The sequence below is a fragment of the Eubalaena glacialis genome, chromosome X, assembly GCF_028564815.1.
Source record: "Eubalaena glacialis isolate mEubGla1 chromosome X, mEubGla1.1.hap2.+ XY, whole genome shotgun sequence".
NCBI classification, from domain to species: domain Eukaryota; kingdom Metazoa; phylum Chordata; class Mammalia; order Artiodactyla; family Balaenidae; genus Eubalaena; species Eubalaena glacialis.
The window spans coordinates 64,576,389-64,595,154 of record NC_083736.1 but is presented as its reverse complement, the minus strand read 5'-3'; the positions used below and the strand labels follow the sequence as shown (position 1 = coordinate 64,595,154).

General features: G+C 38.3%; 1 protein-coding gene across 1 annotated transcript in view; it reads left to right on the top strand.

Annotated features, from left to right (window-relative positions):
* TEX11 (testis expressed 11) overlaps positions 1-18,766 on the top strand; it is a 360,718-nt gene that overhangs the window by 295,370 nt on the left and 46,582 nt on the right. Inside the window, exon 24 of the mRNA XM_061178154.1 lies at positions 5,586-5,653. Within this exon, the coding sequence (XP_061034137.1) occupies positions 5,586-5,653 (68 nt within the window). The remainder of the gene's footprint in view (positions 1-5,585; positions 5,654-18,766) is intronic.

Sequence of the window (18,766 nt, the reverse complement as noted above, 5' to 3'; positions counted from 1 at the left end):
TCCTCTGATTGGTTGGTGGTGAGGTAACAGGATGGTGTTCCAGGAATCTCAATCATCAGCCTTCTGGTTCCAACCAGTCTGGGGTCCACATGCTTGTGCTCAGCCTAAAGTTATCATCCTCCACCTGGGTGGGGGCCTTAGTTCCTGTAGAAGAACTCAGAGATATATATCAAACTGTTACCCACATCCCCCAAGGAGGAACCAGGACCACCATCCTGCACTATTGTTTTCTTTCTGCATTCCCTCACTCTTCTAATTAGTAACTGTTTGAATCTGCCCTTTGGAACTCAGGGAAGGTCTAGGAGGCTGAAAGCCTTTATTCTACAAACAAGAAATGGGGGAACGGAAAGGTTTTAATTCCCCAGGAGGGCCCCACAGGGTCGTGCTCTGTTTCAATGGTATTCTCACAATAAGGTCTTTTGCTTTACTAAGAAAACAATAACATCTTGTTTTCACATAGCGGTTTTAACTTTTTAAAAGCTTTCCCTCTTAAGTTGGTAGTCCTGAGTCTGTTAAATTTGTATCTCAGTGAATAGAGATCAAATTGATGTGAGGGAAATTTCACAAACTCTTAAATATGATCCTTAATTATTTTGTTTGTTTCTAACACTGTTCTTTTTTTCCTGTGTTCTTTCTCTTGCACACACTTATGTTTCCTAAGAACTCTCTAACCTAGTAACCTTTCTATAATCTTCTTTGCTTTTGAAAGGATATCTGTTTAGATAATTGAAGATGTACTTCTGCCTTTCCCCATGTTAGCCTGGCCCCTATGAGTTAGACCGTGGTGCTCTTTCTCTAATGAAGATTTGTTGGATTCTATTATTTACATCTGTTCCTTGTTCTCTAAATCCTCATCAATTGAAGTATTTCCAAATAAGTATATTATGAAGCAATATAGATAGACTGCATAATCCTATCAACATTGCATCTAGTCTCCTGAGTATGAGGTGGGGAAAGTGAGGGATGCTTTAAAATATATATAGTAATTGTAAGTTATCAAGGAACCACATCTTTTTCCTAGAACAGGACAATTTGTTACTGTAGGGGAAGTTAGGGAAGAGATCTGGTCTTCTGTTAATTACTTATCCTTCATTTCTACTTCTTTGATCTAAGGAAAGAACCAACAGGTTAGGCAAGGTATTGTGTGATCAAAAGATTTGAAAGGTGTGCTTGGGCCAAAGATGAGTAGAGCATGGGGATGCCTGATTTAAAAGTTAGTTACAATATAGCTTTGCTAAATTGACAAGAAAAGGGGTTTCCTGCTGAAGGCAGTTTCCTACAAAGAGCTGCTTACAAAGGTAAGTCCAAAACCTAATGGGGAAAACAACATTAAACCCCAAGGCTTAAAAACAATCCTCCTTGTCTTGGTGCCCCACATTTTGAACCCACTGGGGCTGCAGTTGGGCCCCCAAGCCTCTAGACCCCACCTGCATGGCTCTGCCAGGTGCAGTACATGCTGCAGCTCTCACAAGTTAGGGTTCAGGCTGGAATTCCACAAGGTGGTTCTACTGGTCTGGGGTAGAAGGCTCTGTGGGGCATTGCCCTAGTGAGGGCTTTCTGCAGTGATTCTCCCCTACAGAGGTTCTTTGCCTGGGCACTGACGGTCTCTGGGGCACCTTTTGAAATTTAGGAGAGGGCAGCAGTGCCCCCCAGCTCTTGCACTCTGAATACCGGGGGAGAAAACACCAATCTGATGCCTTCCAGAGGTTTGCAACCTGTGCCTTCTGGAGGGACAACCACAGCAGCCTGTGCTGCACTTGGGGTGTCTGAGGAGCATGGTACGGGAATTTGAGGAGCACAGCCCAGGAGATGAGATGGCTCTGGGCTGCAGTGGGCCCCTCCTTTGAAATCCTTCTGCCCCGCAGGCCCTTGCACTCTGGGCCCGTGATGGGAGGGCCAGCCCCAAAGATCTCTGATCTGCTGTTGAGGTTATTCTTCCTTTGCTTTGGACAATAGGTCCTGGCTTCTGTTTAGATGGCTGACCAATCTCCCCATTGTCTTGACGAATAGCTCCTAGCTTCTGTTGAGATGGTTCATCCACAGCAATCTCCTTATCAATTCAGCCACACCCTTGGTGTTCTCTCCATTTGAAGCTTTCTTATTTCTTTCAATATTAATGGGCTGAGAATTTTCCGCATTTTAAAATTCTGCTTAATTTTTGATTAACAATTCCACCTTTAAATCATTTCTCTCTTCTCACATTTTACTGTAAGCATTCAAGAGAAACCAAGCCACTCTTCAACACTTTGCTTAGAAATTTCTTCAGCCAAATATCAATTTCATCGCTCACAAGTACTATCTTCTATAAAACACTGGGAACACAAACACAATTCAGCCAAGCTCTTTGCCACTTTATAGCAAGGATGGCCTTGCCTCCTTTCCTCTAGTTTCCAATGTTCCTCATTTCCATGTGAGACCTCATCAGAATGACATTTACTATCCATATTTCTACCAACATTCGGTTCACAACCACTTAGATATTCTCTAAGAAGACTGAGGCTTTCTCTACAGCTCTCCTCTTCTCTTTCTTGGTCCTCAAGAGAATTTCCCTTAACAGTCCATTCATGGCAATGTAGACTTTCTAGCATGCACCTCCAAACTCTTCCAGACTCTGCCCATTATCCAGTTCCAAAGCTGCTTCCATATTTTTAGGTATTTGTTACAGCAGCACCCCACCAATCAGTACCAATTTTCTGTCTTAGTCCATTCAAGCTGCTATAACAAAACACAATAGACTGGGTAGGTTATAAACAACAGAAATTTATTTCTCACAGTTCTGGAGGCTGGAAGTCCCAAGATCAAGGTGCCAGCATGGTTGTGTTCTCTGATGAGGCCTCTCTTCCTCCTTTATAGCTGACACCTTTTTGCTGTGTCCTCCCATGATGGAAAGCGCCAAGGATCTCTTTGGAACCTTCTTATAAAAAGCCCAAATCTCATGTATGAGGGCTCCATCCTATGACTTTAGCATCTCTCAAAGGCCCCACCTGCTAATACCTTCACCTTTGGGGTATGATTTTAACATATGAATTTGGGGGCATATATTCAGACCATAGCATCATAGCTTGAGCAGCATCCCATAAGTATTGGTTTGTTTTTTTCTTTTCATTCATCGCAAAATATTTTCTAATTTTCATTCTGATTTCTTCTTTGACCCATTGTTTATTTAGGAATCTATTGTTTAATATCCACATGTTTCCCAGATTTATTACTATCTTACTGATTTCTAGTCTTGTTCCACTGTGGACAGAGTACATACTTTGTGTGACTTCAAGTTATTTTAAATTTATTTGAAGTCTGTGTTGTGGCCTAACAAATGGTCTGTCCTGGATAAAGTGCCATGTGTGCTTGAGAAAGAATGTATTTTCTTCTTGGGTTGGTGAAATGGTATTTAAAAAACTATATATAGTTTTATACAGTTGTTTTTTAAAACAAGAGAAGAAAGAAGAAATATATATTTATACTTTCTTTTACAGTTACATAATTACTTTTATCAGTACACTTTGTTTCTTCATTTGGATTCAGATTACTATCTGGTGTCACTTGTTTTCAGCCTGAAGAACCTCTCTTAGCATTTTTATAAAATGGTTCTGCTAGCAAAAAGATCCTCTCAGCTTTTTTTAATCTGAGAATTTATTTTGCTTTCAGCTCTGAAAGATAGTTTTACTGGATATTAGATTCTTGGATGACTGATATTTTCTTTCATTACATTGAATATGTTATCCCACTGCCTTTTTAATCAAGATTCTGCATTTCCTGACATTGTCATCATACCTTCCTTCTTTAAGTGTGGTTTCCTTTAGTTGTTTGAACATATTTATAATAGCTACTTTGAAATCTGCGTCTGCTAAGTTCCAACATTGGACCTTTCCAAAGTCAGTTCCTGTTGCCTACTTTATTCCTGTGTATGGGTCATACTTCTTGTTTCTTTGCATATCTTATAATTTTTTGTTGAAAACTGGACATTTTGCATAATATATTGGAACATCTTTGGATACTGATTCCCCCCCCTCTGGGACTTGCTGTTAATATTTGCTTGTTTATTTGTTTAGTGACTTGGCTGGGCTAGTTCAGTGCAGTCTGTTTCCCACAGCTGTATAGTAGTATACAGCTTCTGATATTACTTATCAGAGATTACAGTCTTTGCCTTTGCAGTCACCCTGACCCCTCCCCTGAAATGGGATGAAAGAAGTTTTAGCAGGGTTATTTTTGACTATCTCTTTCTGTGATCTCCCTGTTAAGCTTCTGAATGGGCTTCTTTTATTGGTATCACACACAGATATAAGTCTTGACTAATTACTAGGTGACTGCTGTGTGTGTGTGTGTGTTTGTGTGTGTGTGTGCATGTGCATGTGCACGCACGTGCACGTGAGTGTTTGAAAATGCTCTTTGGCATAAATTGCTCCACAGTCTGATCCAATTAAAGTAAGGCCCCTTTGAAGGGATAGGGAATCTTCTTAGCTTTCTCTTCCCCTGGTTCTCTCTGTAAACTTCTAGCTGGTCTACTGTTTGGCTTGTTGATATCATTAGTTACCAGCCTCTTAATTGCCCACACCAAAATCTCCACTTTTTTTTATAGTGCCCTTAGACTCGAACTTCCTCAAGCTCTATTTCAATAAAAGTCAGTCTCCTTAGGGTGGCTACAGAGCTCACTCTTCTAATGGCCTTCCTCTCCTCCTGAGCAGAAACTCTATACCACTGCTTTGAAACTAGAGGCAGAGATAGTGACCCATTTGTATCAGAGTGACAATACAGCTCTATGAGTCAGGGCTAGGCAAAAGTCGTAGTCCCTAGCATTCTTGGCTTGCCTCTTCCAGCATGGAAACTCTATCTTATAAGCAAGCTGAGGTGAGGGCAATTGAGACGCAGTATTCTCAATTTGCAGTGTCTGGTATGGGGACTGGGTAGAAGAAGAGAGCTCAAGGCTTCTCAGTTGTGCTTGTTTATAATAGAACTAATGCAATACAGATCTTGGGGAGGGGGATGAGAAGTACTGGCAGCATGCCCATTCTGGCCATCCCTAGCCTGGAAACTAAGGATAGAGTGAGCCCCATCTTCTTGGCCACACCCACCTAAAGTGCACTTACATCACACTGAGCTTGGGGGAGAGTGAGCAGATCATGGCTCAACTGCTACAGGTACTCACTGTTCTTACTGAGACTCAGTAGATTTCCTAGAATAGATGTTTCCCCATTTGCTATATGCCCTTAGGGCAATTTCCTGAGACTTCACATGATGGTGTTTTAAAATTTTCACCAGTTATGGTAGTTTTGCTGGGGAGAGGATCCATGGCTCTCCTCATACCACCATTCTGGAAGTGCTTCTCTTCTATCCTAGATTATTAAAGAAGTTGATAATGTTCAAGATTTTCTATATAATTCTCATTTTCCTGGAACATTAAGGAAAAGTAAAAAAATATAGAGAGAGGCTAATATTTATATATAAATTCCAAATATTCACTTTATACTTTCATTTTTCTATAGTTTTATTTTTAACTGTTTTTAGTGAAAATGATATTATTTTTATTTGCTTAAAGTTTGGTTTGGTTGAGACTAATTTTCTCATGGCTTTCTTACCAAATAGACCAGGTTACTGAATCGTGCACTTGATCAGATCCATAAATGCAGAGACATCTGGAATCTCCTGAAAGAAACAGGTACAGTGGGACTGGGAGTTTGGTAACACAGTTATAAAAGGGGTTTCAAATCTTAATAACCTAGTCTTTATCACCAGAAATTTGTCCTACTGCAATACTTGATAACCAGTCAAATGATTCTTTAAGAGCTAACTTTTCCCCATGGTATGTCTGTATTTTGACTCTTTGACATACTACTTAGAGTAAGAACATTTTTTACCTTGATTTTTATTGAAGTATAGTATTGAGTATAAAAATAGGACCATAATTGTTCAACATGACTTTATTGCTCTTAGGTCACTAGATTTGATGTCTAATTTAATCAAGTTTTAACTTTGACTAAATGTAGGGTACAGAGTCTTCCAAACCAAAACTACGATATCAGATACTGCTAACATTTTGTTATGAAATAATCAAAATAATAGTAAACCTTTTGAAGTTACATAATAGCTTGCTACTGTTTCCTGATTAAGGATGGTATTATTAGATAGACTTTATTATATTGTGTCCATCTGTTTCTGTTTTATTTAGAATTTTTTTAAAAATCAATAGATATTGAATTGAATTACATGCCTTTTAAGCTTCTATAGAGATAATCATATGGTTTTTCTCTTTTGAAGTATTAATATATTGAATTATAATAATAATATATTTCCTAAAATTGAGTCATTGTTGCATTTCTGGAATAACCCCTATTTGGTCATGGTGTATTATTATTTTTTAAAATGCTGATGAATTTGGTTTCCTAATATTTAGAAATTATTGGTCTATCATTTTGTGTGTGTTCATGCATGATATCTTTGATGGATTTTGATATCAAACTATAGGAATTATAAGGAAGAACATAAACACATAAAATTTAGTTCACCTCTCTCAATCTATGGCAGGCATTTAAAAGAATGCAAACAATAAAAAGAAAGGACAGAGGATACCTAAATAACATTCTTAGTATGGAAGATTTAATAGAAATATACTCTATAGCCTGAAAACATACTTTATAGCCTGAGAATAGAAAACTCATTTTCTTTTCATGTGCCCTTTGAACATTTACAAAACTGATCACAAGAAAAACCTGAATAAAAAAAAGAAAAACGTGAATAAATTCTAAGACATAGAAATAAAACAGACAACATTATCTGATCACAATGCAATAAAACTAGAAATTAATAATGGAATCAGGAAACAAAACCCTTGACCAGTTGGACATTTTAAACAACAGTAATAACGGAAAATCTAGAAAATCATGATAACAAGAATACCTCATAACAGAATCTAAATTGCTAAAGCAGTGCTCAGCGTGAAATTCATACCTTCAGTGCCTTTTATTTTAAAAGTATATCAGAATGCTAGCTGTCTACTGAAAAATCAATTTCTTCTTTCTAGGAACACAGCTAGACTCTTACCTATCTATCTATTTATTTATCATCTATCTATCTATGTCATTAGAGACCTGCAAATTTAAGCAACAATGAGATGCCACGACACACCTGTTAGAATGGCAAAAATTTAAAACACTGAAAACACCAAATGCTGGTAAGTATGTGGAACAACAGGGATGCTCATTCATTGCTGACAGGAATGCAAAATGGTTTAGCCACGTTGAAAGACAGCTTGGCAGTTTCTTACAAAACTAAGTGTACTCTTGCTATACAATCCAGCAGCTGTGTTCCCTGGTATTTACCCAAATAAATTGAAAACATGTCCATGAAAAGACCTGCACATGGATGTTTATAGCAGCTTTATTCACAATTGCTAAAATTTGGAAGCAACCAAGATGTCCTTCAGTAGGTGAATGGATAAACTGTGGAATGTCCAAACAATGAAATATTATTCAGGGTTAAGAAGAAATGAACTATTAAGCCATGAAAAGACATGAAGGAAACTTAAGTGCATATTACTAAGTGAAGGAAGCCAATCTGAAAATGCCGCATACTATATGATTCCAACTATATGACATTCCAGAAAAGACAAAACTATGGAGACAATAAAAGGATCATTGGTCGCCAGGGGTGAGTTGTGGAAGGAGGGTTGAATAGATAGAACACAGAAAATTTTTCGGGCAGTGAAACTATTATGTATGATACTACAATGGTGGATACATGTTATTATACATTTGTCAAAATCCATAGAATGTACAACACCAAGAGTGAATCCTAATGTAACCTATGGAATTTGGGTAAAAATGATATGTCACTGTAGATTCATTGATTGTAACAAATGTACCACTATGGTACAGGATGTCAATAGTGGGGGAGGTTGTATGCATTGGGGGATAGGGTATATATGGGAACACTCAGTACTTTCCACTCAATTTTGCTGTGAACCTAAAACTGCTTTAAAGAATGGCTATCATCGGTGCTCCTTCCAGCAACAGGAGAAAAGCGTGCCCCTGTGCCAATGCTCTTCCACCTGGGCCCTGGAAATGAAACACACGTGGATCAAACCTGAATTCCAAAGCAGCCAACCCACAGACCAACCTGGGAGAAATTAATCTTTGCTGTTGGGTGATTTACAAGGTGATAAAGAACTTCAAGCTGCAAAAGCCGTGTGGAGGACAGGCTCTTGGTGCTCCAGCCAGGCATCAGGGCTGTGCCACGGAGGTGGAAGAGCCAAGTTCAGGACACTGGTCCACAAGAGACCTCCCAGATCCACGTAATATCAAATGGCGAAAACCTCCCAGAGATCTCCATCTCAACGCCAAGACCCAGCTTCACTCAACAACCAGCAAGCTCCAGTGCTGGACACTCCATTCCAAACAACTAGCAAGACAGGAACACAACCCCATCCATTAGCAGAGAGGCTGCCTAAAACCATAATAAGGACACAGACACCCCCAAACACACCAACAGACGTGGACCTGCCCACCAGAAAGACAAGATACAGCCTCATCCACCAGAACACAGGCACTAGTCCCCTCCACCAGGAAGCCTACACAACCCACTGAACCAACCTTAGCCACTGGGGACAGACACCAAAAACAACGGGAACTATGAACCTGCAGCCTGCGAAAAGGAGACCCCAAACAGAGTAAGTTAAGCAAAATGAGAAGACAGAAAAACACACAGCAGATGAAGGAGCAAGGCAAACACCCACCAGACCTAACACATGAAGAGGAAATAGGCAGTCTACCTGAAAAAGAATTCAGAATAATGATAGTAAAGATGATCCAAAATCTTGGAAATAGAATGGAGAAAATACACGAAACGTTTAACAAGGACCTAGAAGAACTAAAGAGCAAACAAACAGTGATGAACAACACAATAAATGAAATTAAAAATTCTCTAGAAGGGATCAATAGCAGAATAACTGAGGCAGGAGAACGGATAAGTGACCTGGAAGATAAAATAGTGGAAATAACTACTGCAGAGCAGAATAAAGAAAAAAGAATGAAAAGAATTCCGGACAGTCTCAGAGACCTCTGGGACAACATTAAACACACCAACATTCGAATGATAGGGGTCCCAGAAGAAGAAGAGAAAAAGAAAGGGACTGAGAAAATATTTGAAGAGATTATAGTTGAAAACTTCCCTAATATGGGAAAGGAAATAGTTATTCAAGTCAAGGAAGCACAGAGAGTCCCATACAGGATAAATCCAAGGAGAAACACGCCAAGGCACATATTAATCAAACTATCAAAAATTAAATACAAAGAACAAATATTAAAAGCAGCAAGGGAAAACAACAAATAACACATAAGGGAATCCCCATAAGGTTAACAGCTGATCTTTCAGCAGAAACTCTGCAAGCCAGAAGGGAGTGGCAGGACATATTTAACGTGATGAAGGAGAAAAACCTACAACCAAGATTACTCTACCCAGCAAGGATCTCATTCAGATTTGATGGAGAAATTAAGACCTTTACAGACAAGCAAAAGCTAAGAGAATTCAGCACCACCAAACCAGCTTTACAACAAATGCTAAAGGAACTTCTCTAGGCAGGAAACACAAGAGGAGGAAAAGACCTACAATAATAAACCCAAAACAATTAAGATGATAATAGGAACATACATAATGATAATTACCTTAAATGTAAATGGATTAAATGCTGCAACCAAAAGACATAGACTGGCTGAATGGATAGAAAAACAAGACCCGTATATATGGTGTCTACAAGAGACCCACTTCAGACCTAGGGACACATACAGACTGAAAGTGGGGGATGGAAAAAGATATTCCATGCAAAGGGAAATCAAAAGAAAGCTGGAGTAGCAATTCTCATATCAGACAAAATAGACTTTAAAACAAAGACTATTACAAGAGACAAAGAAGGATGCTACATAATGATCAAGGGATCAATCCAAAAAGAAGATATAAGAATTGTAAATATTTATGCACCCAACGTAGGAGCACCTCAATACATCAGGCAAACACTAACAGCCATAAAAGGGGAAATTGACAGTAACACCATCATAGTAAGGGACTCTAACACCCCACTTTCACCAATGGACAGAGCATCCAAAATGAAAATACATAAGGAAACACAAGCTTTAAATGATACATTAAGCAAGGTGGACTTAATTGATATTTATAGGACATTCCATCCAAGAACGACAGAATACACATTCTTCTCAACTGCTCATGGAACATTCTCCAGGATAGATCATATCTTGGGTCACAAATCAAGCCTTGGTAAATTTAAGAAAATTGAAATCGTATCAAGTATCTTTTCTGACCACAACGCTATGAGACTAGATATCAATTAAAGGAAAAAATCTGTAAGAAATACAAACACATGGAGGCTAAACAACACACTACTTAATAACGAAGAGATCACTGAAGAAGTCAAAGAGGAAATCAAAAAATACCTAGAAACAAATGACAATGAAAACACGACGACCCAAAACCTATGGGATGCAGCAAAAGCAGTTCTAAGAGGGAAGTTTATAGCAATACAATCCTACCTTAAGAAACAAGAAACATCTCAAATAAACAACCTAACCTTACCCCTAAAGCAATTACAGAAAGAAGAACAAAAAAACCCCAAAGTTAGCAGAAGGAAATAAATCATAAAGATCAGATCAGAAATAAATGGAAAAGAAATGATGGAAATGATAGCAAAGATCAATAAAACTAAAAGCTGGTTCTCTGAGAAGATAAACAATATTGATAAACCATTAGCCAGACTTATCAAGATAAAAAGGGAGAAGACTCAAATCAATAGAATTAGAAGTGAAAAAGGAGAAGTAACCACTGACCCTGCAGAAATACAAAGGATCATGAGAGATTACTACAAGCAACTATATGCCAATAAAATGGACAAATTCTTAGAAATGCACAACCTTCTGTAACGGAACCAGGAAGAAATAGAAAATATGAACAGACCAATCACAAGCACTGAAATTGAAACTGTGATTAAAAATCTTCCAACAGGGGACTTCCCTGGTGACGCAGTGGTTGAGAATCTGCCTGCCAATGCAGGGGACACAGGTTCGAGCCCTGGTATGGGAAGATCCCACATGCCGCGGAGCAGCTGGGCCCGTGAGCCACAACTACTGAGCCTGCGCATCTGGAGCCTGTGCTCCGCAACAAGAGAGGCCGCGATAGAAGCCCGCACACCGCGATGAAGAGTGGCCCCCACTCGCCGCAACTAGAGAAAGCCCTTTCACAGAAACGAAGACCCACCACAGCCAAAAATAAATAAATTTATTAATTAATTTAAAAAAATCTTCCAACAAACAAAACCGCAGGACCAGATGGCTTCACAGGCGAATTCTATCAAACATTTAGAGAAGAGCTAACACCTATCCTTCTCAAACTCTTCCAAAATATAGCAGAGGGAGGAACACTCCCAAACTCCTTCTATGAGGCAACCATCAGTCTGATACCAAAACCAGACAAAGATGTCACAGAGAAAGAAAACTACAGGCCAATATCACTGATGAATATAGATGCAAAAATCCTCAGCAAAATACTAGCAAACAGAATCCAACAACACATTAAAAGGATCATACACCATGATCAAGTGGGGTTTATCCCAGGAATGCAAGGATTCTTCAATATACGCAAATCAATCAACGTGATACACCATATTAACAAATGGAAGGAGAAAAACCATATGATCATCTCAATAGATGCAGAGAAAGCTTTGACAATATTCAACACCCATTTATGATAAAAACCCTCCAGAATATAGGCACAGAGGAAACTTTCCTCAACATAATAAAGGCCATATATGACAAACCCACAGCCAACATCGTCCTCAATGGTGTAAAACTGAAACCATTTCCACTAAGATCAGGAACAAGACAAGGTTGCCCACTCTCACCACTATTATTCAACATAGTTTGGAAGTGTTAGCCACAGCAGTCAGAGAAGAAAAAGAAATAAAAGGAATCCAAATAGGAAAAGAAGAGGTAAAGCTGTCACTGTTTGCACATGACATGATACTATACATAGAGAATCCTAAAGATGCTACCAGAAAACTACTAGAGCTAATCAATGAATTTGGTAAAGTAGCAGGATACCAAATTAATGCACAGAAATCTCTTGCATTCCTATACACTAATGATGAAAAATCTGAAAGAGAAATTAAGAAAACACTCCCATTTACCATTGCAAGAAAAAGAATAAAGTATCTAGGAATAAACCTATCTAAGGAGACAAAAGACCTGTATGCAGAAAATTATAAGACACTGATGAAAGAAATTAAAGATGATACAAATAGATGGAGAGATATACCATGTTCTTGGATTGGAAGAATCAACATTGTGAAAATGACTCTACTACCCAAAGCAATCGACAGTTTCAATGCAATCCCTATCAAACTACCACTGGCATTTTTCACAGAACTAGAACAAAAAATCTCACAATTTGTATGGAAACACAAAAGACCCCGAATAGCCAAAGCAATCTTGAGAAAGAAAAGCGGAGCTGGAGGTATCAGGCTCCCTGACTTCAGACTATACTACAAATCTACAGTAATCAAGACAGTATGGTACTGGCACAAAAACAGAAATATAGATCAATGGAACAGGATAGAAAGCCCAGAGATAAACCCACGCACATATGGTCACCTTATCTTTGATAAAGGAGGCAAGAATATACAGTGGAGAAAAGACAGCCTCTTCAATAAGTGGTGCTGGGAAAACTGGACAGCTACATGTAAAAGAATGAAATTAGAAAACTTCCTAACACCATACACAAAAATAAACTCAAAGTGGTTTAAAGACCAAAATGTAAGCCAGACACCATCAAACTCTTAGAGGAAAACGTAGGCAGAACACTCTATGACATAAATCACAGCAAGATCCTTTTTGACCCACCTCCTAGAGAAATGGAAATAAAACCAAAAATAAACAAATGGGACCTAATGAAACTTAAAAGCTTTTGCACAGCAAAGGAAACCATAAACAAGATGAAAAGACAACCGTCAGAATGGGAGAAAATATTTGCAAATGAAGCAACTGACAAAGGATTAATCTCCAAAATTTACATGCAGCACATGCAGCTCAATATGAAAAAAACAAACAACCCAATCCAAAAATGGGCAGAAGACCTAAATAGACATTTCTCCAAAGAAGATATACAGATTGCCAGCAGACACAAGAAAGAATGCTCAACATCATTAATCATTAGAGAAATGCAAATCAAAACTACAGTGAGGTATCAGCTCACACTGGTCAGAATGGCCATCATCAAAAAATCTAGAAACAATAAATGCTGGAGAGGGTGTGGAGAAAAGGGAACCCTCTTGCACTGTTGGTGGGAATGTAAATTGATACAGCCACTATGGAGAACAGTATGGACGTTCCTTAAAGAACTAAAAATAGAATTACCATATGACCCAGCAATCCCACTACTGGGCATATACCCTGAGAAAACCATAATTCAAAAAGAGTCATGTACCACAATGTTCATTGCAGCTCTATTTACAATAGCCAGGACATGGAAGCAACCTAAGCGTCCATCGACAGATTAATGGATAAAGAAAATGTGGCACATATATACAGTGGAATATTACTCAGCCATAAAAAGGAATGAAACTGAGTTATTTGTAGTGAGGTGGATGGACCTAGAGTCTGTCATACAGAGTGAAGTAAGACAGAAAGAGAAAAACAAATACCGTGTGCTAACACATGTATATGGAATCTTAAAAAAAAAAATGATCATGAAGGACCTAGGGGCCTGACGGGAATAAAGATGCAGACCTACTAGAGAATGGACTTGAGGATACGGGGAGGGGGAAGGGTAAGCTGGGACAAAGAGAGAGAGTGGCATGGACATATATACACTACCAAACGTAAAATAGATAGGTAGTGGGAAGCAGCCGTATAGCACAGGGAGATCAGCTCGGTGCTTTGTGACCACCTAGAGGGGTGGGATAGGGAGGGTGGGAGGGAGGGAGATGCAAGAGGGAAGAGGTATGGGGACATATGTATATGTATAGCTGATTCACTTTGTTATAAAGCAGAAACTAGCACACCATTGTAAAGCAATTATACTCCAATAAAGATGTTAAAAAAAAAAAAGAAGAATGGCTATCATCAAAAAGGCAAGGGAGAGGGCTTCCCTGGTGGCGTAGTGATTGAGAATCCACCTGCCGATGCAGGGGACACGGGTTTGAGCCCTGGTCCGGGAAGATCCCACATGCCGCCGAGCAGCTAAGCCTGTGCGCCACAACTACTGAGCCTGCGCTCTAAAGCCCGCAAGCCACAACTACTGAAGCCCACGTGCCTAGAGCCTGTCCTCTGCAACAGGAGAAGCCACCACAATGAGAAGCCTGCACACCGCAACAAAGAGTAGCCCCCACTGTCCGCAAGTAGAGAAAAGCCCGCATGCAGCAACGAAGACCCAACGCAGCCAAAAATAAATAAATAAATTTTTAAAAAATTTAAAAAGGCAAGGGAGGATGTGGAGAAAAGGGAATCCTTGTGCACTGTTGATGGGACTGTAAATTGGTACAGGTACTATGGAAAACAATGTGGAGGTTCCTCAAAAAATTAAAAATAGAACCACCATATGATCCAGAAGTCCCACTACTGAGTATATATCCGAAGGAAATGAAATCACTATTGCAAAGAGATATCTGCAGCACCATGTTCACTGCAGCATTATTCGCAATAGTCAAGACATGGAAATAGTCTAAGTATCCATTGAAGGATGAATGGATAAAGAAAATGTGACATACATACATATATATATGTATGTCTGTATGTACCATTAGTTACAGCTCCAAGGATGATGGGTTGTAAAATGTTATTAAAAACGGATTTTATTTTAAAGTAAAAAAAATAAAGTAAATCTATTAATTAAAAAATAAAGAAATGTGGTAGCAGGAAAGACTATAATAGGAAATTTCTTAGTGTTGACGATTCTTTGTCAGTTTTTCTGGAATATAGTATGCTTTTTCAATGTGTAAATTCAAGTGTTCCTCTTTTTCTAGAAAATTTTCTAGAACTGTTTTTACACATTTGGTTTTATTTTTTTTCAATTTTCTTCTTTAGGAACTCTAGGTATGTTTTGGATCTCCTTTGCTTGTCTTCCAAATCTACCATCTTCTCTCTTTTTAGAGTTTTAATTTCTGTTCTCATTTTTTGAACACGTTAGAGATTTAACTCGTTAATTAATAAAGGAACCAGTAAGATGTTACAGCTGTTTCAAAAGATGAGTAAAACACACACACACACACACACACACACACACGGGCAATTAGGAAATGGATTTACAAGTATATTGAAAACTGAATTGCCCATAGGTGTGTGTGAATGTGCATTGGTATGTTATCCTTTGCTATTCCAAAGCTAGGATACAAAGGCCAAGAAACTCTCTCCACCAGATTTACCTGTAGTACTTATAAATTTGAGGAAAATCATCTTTTTTCAAGGTCCTTCAAATTTACTAAGGTTCCTGGCCTTATGGAAAGTGAACTTTTTGTCACATTTAGACTGGGAACCCTCCCTATAAGTCAGGTACCAGGACAATTCACTGAGAGGACTTCGTAGGCATTTACTCCATACAGCTGAGGTAAGAGCAACCTTATTCCTTAAACGTATCTTATCATACCTGATTAAGTGGCTCTCTTTCATAAATATGGATAGTTCATGCAAGGCCTTTGTTGCACAATGAGTCCATTTATATCCTGGTTTAAAAAGTGGAAGATTTTTATAGAACCAATGCAAATAACTATATTGCCATGAAAAACAGGGAGACTTAGGAACAGTTTCTGAATTCATAAGGGAGGGGTAGGATTGGGAGGAGGTAAGTGAGAATCATATCATTTTAAAATATTTTAATTTAGTTTACAGAAGCAGCATCTACTAAATTGTTTTGAGTTACAAATAACTTACAAAGAAAAAGGACTTTCTCATAAATTCAGAAAACAGAACATTAAAACATAATCAATGATATTCCAAATAAATAACCACAATAAAATTTCCCTCATCAATTTATTCAGTCTTATATCATTAGTGCTAGATCTTTGGTTAGTAGTCTGCTTTCATGAAGCTGTATGCTTCTAAACTTAAAAAAAAAAATCCCTGGAAATCCTCACTAAGTACACTGGTCTCAAAGTTGTCTATGCAATGTTAACTTAGAAACCTGTACCTGAGAGTCTATTCTGATACATCAGTAGTTTGAAGAACCTGGTCAGTAGTTTGAAGAACCTTGTACAGTCCTTTTCTGTGAGTCTCTGAGCCTGTCCTTTGTTGGAGACACAGACTCTGGCCTGTAACTTATAGCAGTCTTCAAGCCAGCAATAGAGTAAAACAAAAACTGTATACTACAGAGAGTTAATGGCTGTGGTTAATTTAGTAAGGTAACGAATAATATCAGAATGGAGGAAGGCAAACTTCTCTATTGGGGTACAGTACATAACTATTTCATAAGAGTTTTTATTGTGGTAAAAAATATATATATAACATAAATTTGCCATTTTAACCATTTTTACATATACAAATCAGTGGCATTAATTACATTCACAATGTTGTGCAACCATTAGTGCTATTTATTTCCAAAACTTTTTCATCACCCCAAACAGAAACTCTGTACCCATTAAAAAATACCTCCCTATTCCCCCTTCTCCCAGCGCCTGGTAACCTCTAATGTTCTTTATGTCTCTATGATTTTGCCTATTCTAGATATTTCATTTAAGGGCAATCATACGATATTTATACTTTTGAGACTGGCTTATTTCACTTAACATAATGTTTTTAAGGTTCATCCATGTTGTGACATATTAGTACTTCATTCCTTTTTATGGCTGAATAATATTCTATTGTATGGCTATACCATATTTTGTTTATCAATTCATCTGTTGATGGACTCTTGGGTTGTTATCACCTTTTAGCTATTATGGATAATGCTGCTATGAGCATTGGTGTACAAATATACAAAGCAAATATCTGTTTGAGTCCCTGCTATCAATCTTTTGGATCTATATCTAGGAGTGGAATTGCTGGGTCATACGATAATTCTACATTTAGCTTTTTGCAGAACTGCCAAACTGTTTTCCATAGCACTACACCATTTTACATTCCCACAAGCACTGAATGAAATTTCTAATTTCTCCACCTCCTTGTAGCCATCCTAGTGAGTATGAAGTGGTATCCCATGGTTTTATTTGCATTTTCCTAATGACTAATGATGTTGAGTGTCTTTTCATGTGTTTATTGTCCATTTATATATCTTCTTTGGGAAAAAAAGGACTTGTCTGTCAAGTCCTTTGCCCATTTAATTGGGTTAGCTGTCTTTTTATTGTTGCTTGTATTAAGCCTAAAAAAGAAAAACCTAAAGTTTCTTCCCCCTCCTGTGTTTTTTCTTTCCTGTATACCTCCTTTACCTTCACAGAGAACACTTCTGGTCACCAAACGTATGGATATTTTCCCCCACACGAAGCAATTTTCTGTGACACCAGCTGAGTGTGCTGCAATTCACCTGGGCTTCTGACCAATGGCTATAGATCAGAGATCCCAACAGCTCTCCCCTTGGGTTCAATTAATTTGCTAGAGAGTCTCATGGAGCTCAGGGAAACATTTACTTATGGTTACCAGTTTATTATAAACGGAGATGATAAAGGATGCAGATGAACATCCAGATGGAAAAGATGAGTAGGGCAAGGTATGTGAGAAGGGGCGCAGATCTTCCATGCCCTCTCCAGACATGCCACTTTCCCAGCACCTTCATGACTTCATCAACCCGGAAGCTCTCTGAACCCTGTACTTTGGGGATTTTTATGGATGCTTCATCACGTAGGCATGATTAATCATTAACTCCATTTTCAGCCCTTATCCCTTCTTAAGAGAGAGGGGGACGGGGCTTAAAATGTCAAGCTTATAATCATGGCTTGGTCTTTCCAGTGACTAGTCCTCATACAGGAGCCCACCCAGAGTCACCTCACTAGAACAAAAGATACTCCTATCACCCAGGAAATTACAAGGGTTTCAGGAGCTCTGTGTCAGGAACAACGATCAAAGACCAATATTAGAACAAGAGATGCTTCTAGTGTTCTTATCACTTGGGAAATTATAGGAGTTTTAGGAGCTCTGTACCAGGAACAAGAGGCAGAGACCAATATATATATTTTCTATTATCTCACAAAACCCTTATCAGGTACATCATTTGCAAGTTTTTTCTCCTATTCTGTAGGTTGTCTTTTCACTTTCTTGATAATGTCCTTTGATGCACAACAGATTTTAATTTTGATGAAGTCCAGTTTATCTACCTTTTCTTTTGTTGCTCATGATTTTAGTGTCATATTTAAGAATCTATTGCCAAATCCAAGGTCATGAAGATTTGCCCCTATATTTTCTTCTAAGAGCTTTATAGTTTTAGCTCTTATATTTAGGCCATTGGTCCATTTTGAGTTAATTTTTGTATATGGTATGAGGTAAGCATCCAGCTTCATTCTTTTGTGTGTGGAAATCCATTTGCCCCAGCAGTATTTTTTGAAGAGACTTCTTTTCCTCGTTAAGGAGTATTGACATTCTTGTTGAAAATCAGTTGGCCATAGATGTTTATTTCTGGATTCTCAGTTCTGTTTTATTAGTCTATATGTTTATCCTTAAGGCAGTACCACACTGCTCTGATTACTGTTGCTTTGCTGTAAGTTTTGAAATGGGGAAGTATGACTCCTCCAACTTTGTTCTTCTTTTTTGAGATTATGTTGACTTTTGGGGGCCCTTACAATTCCATATGAATT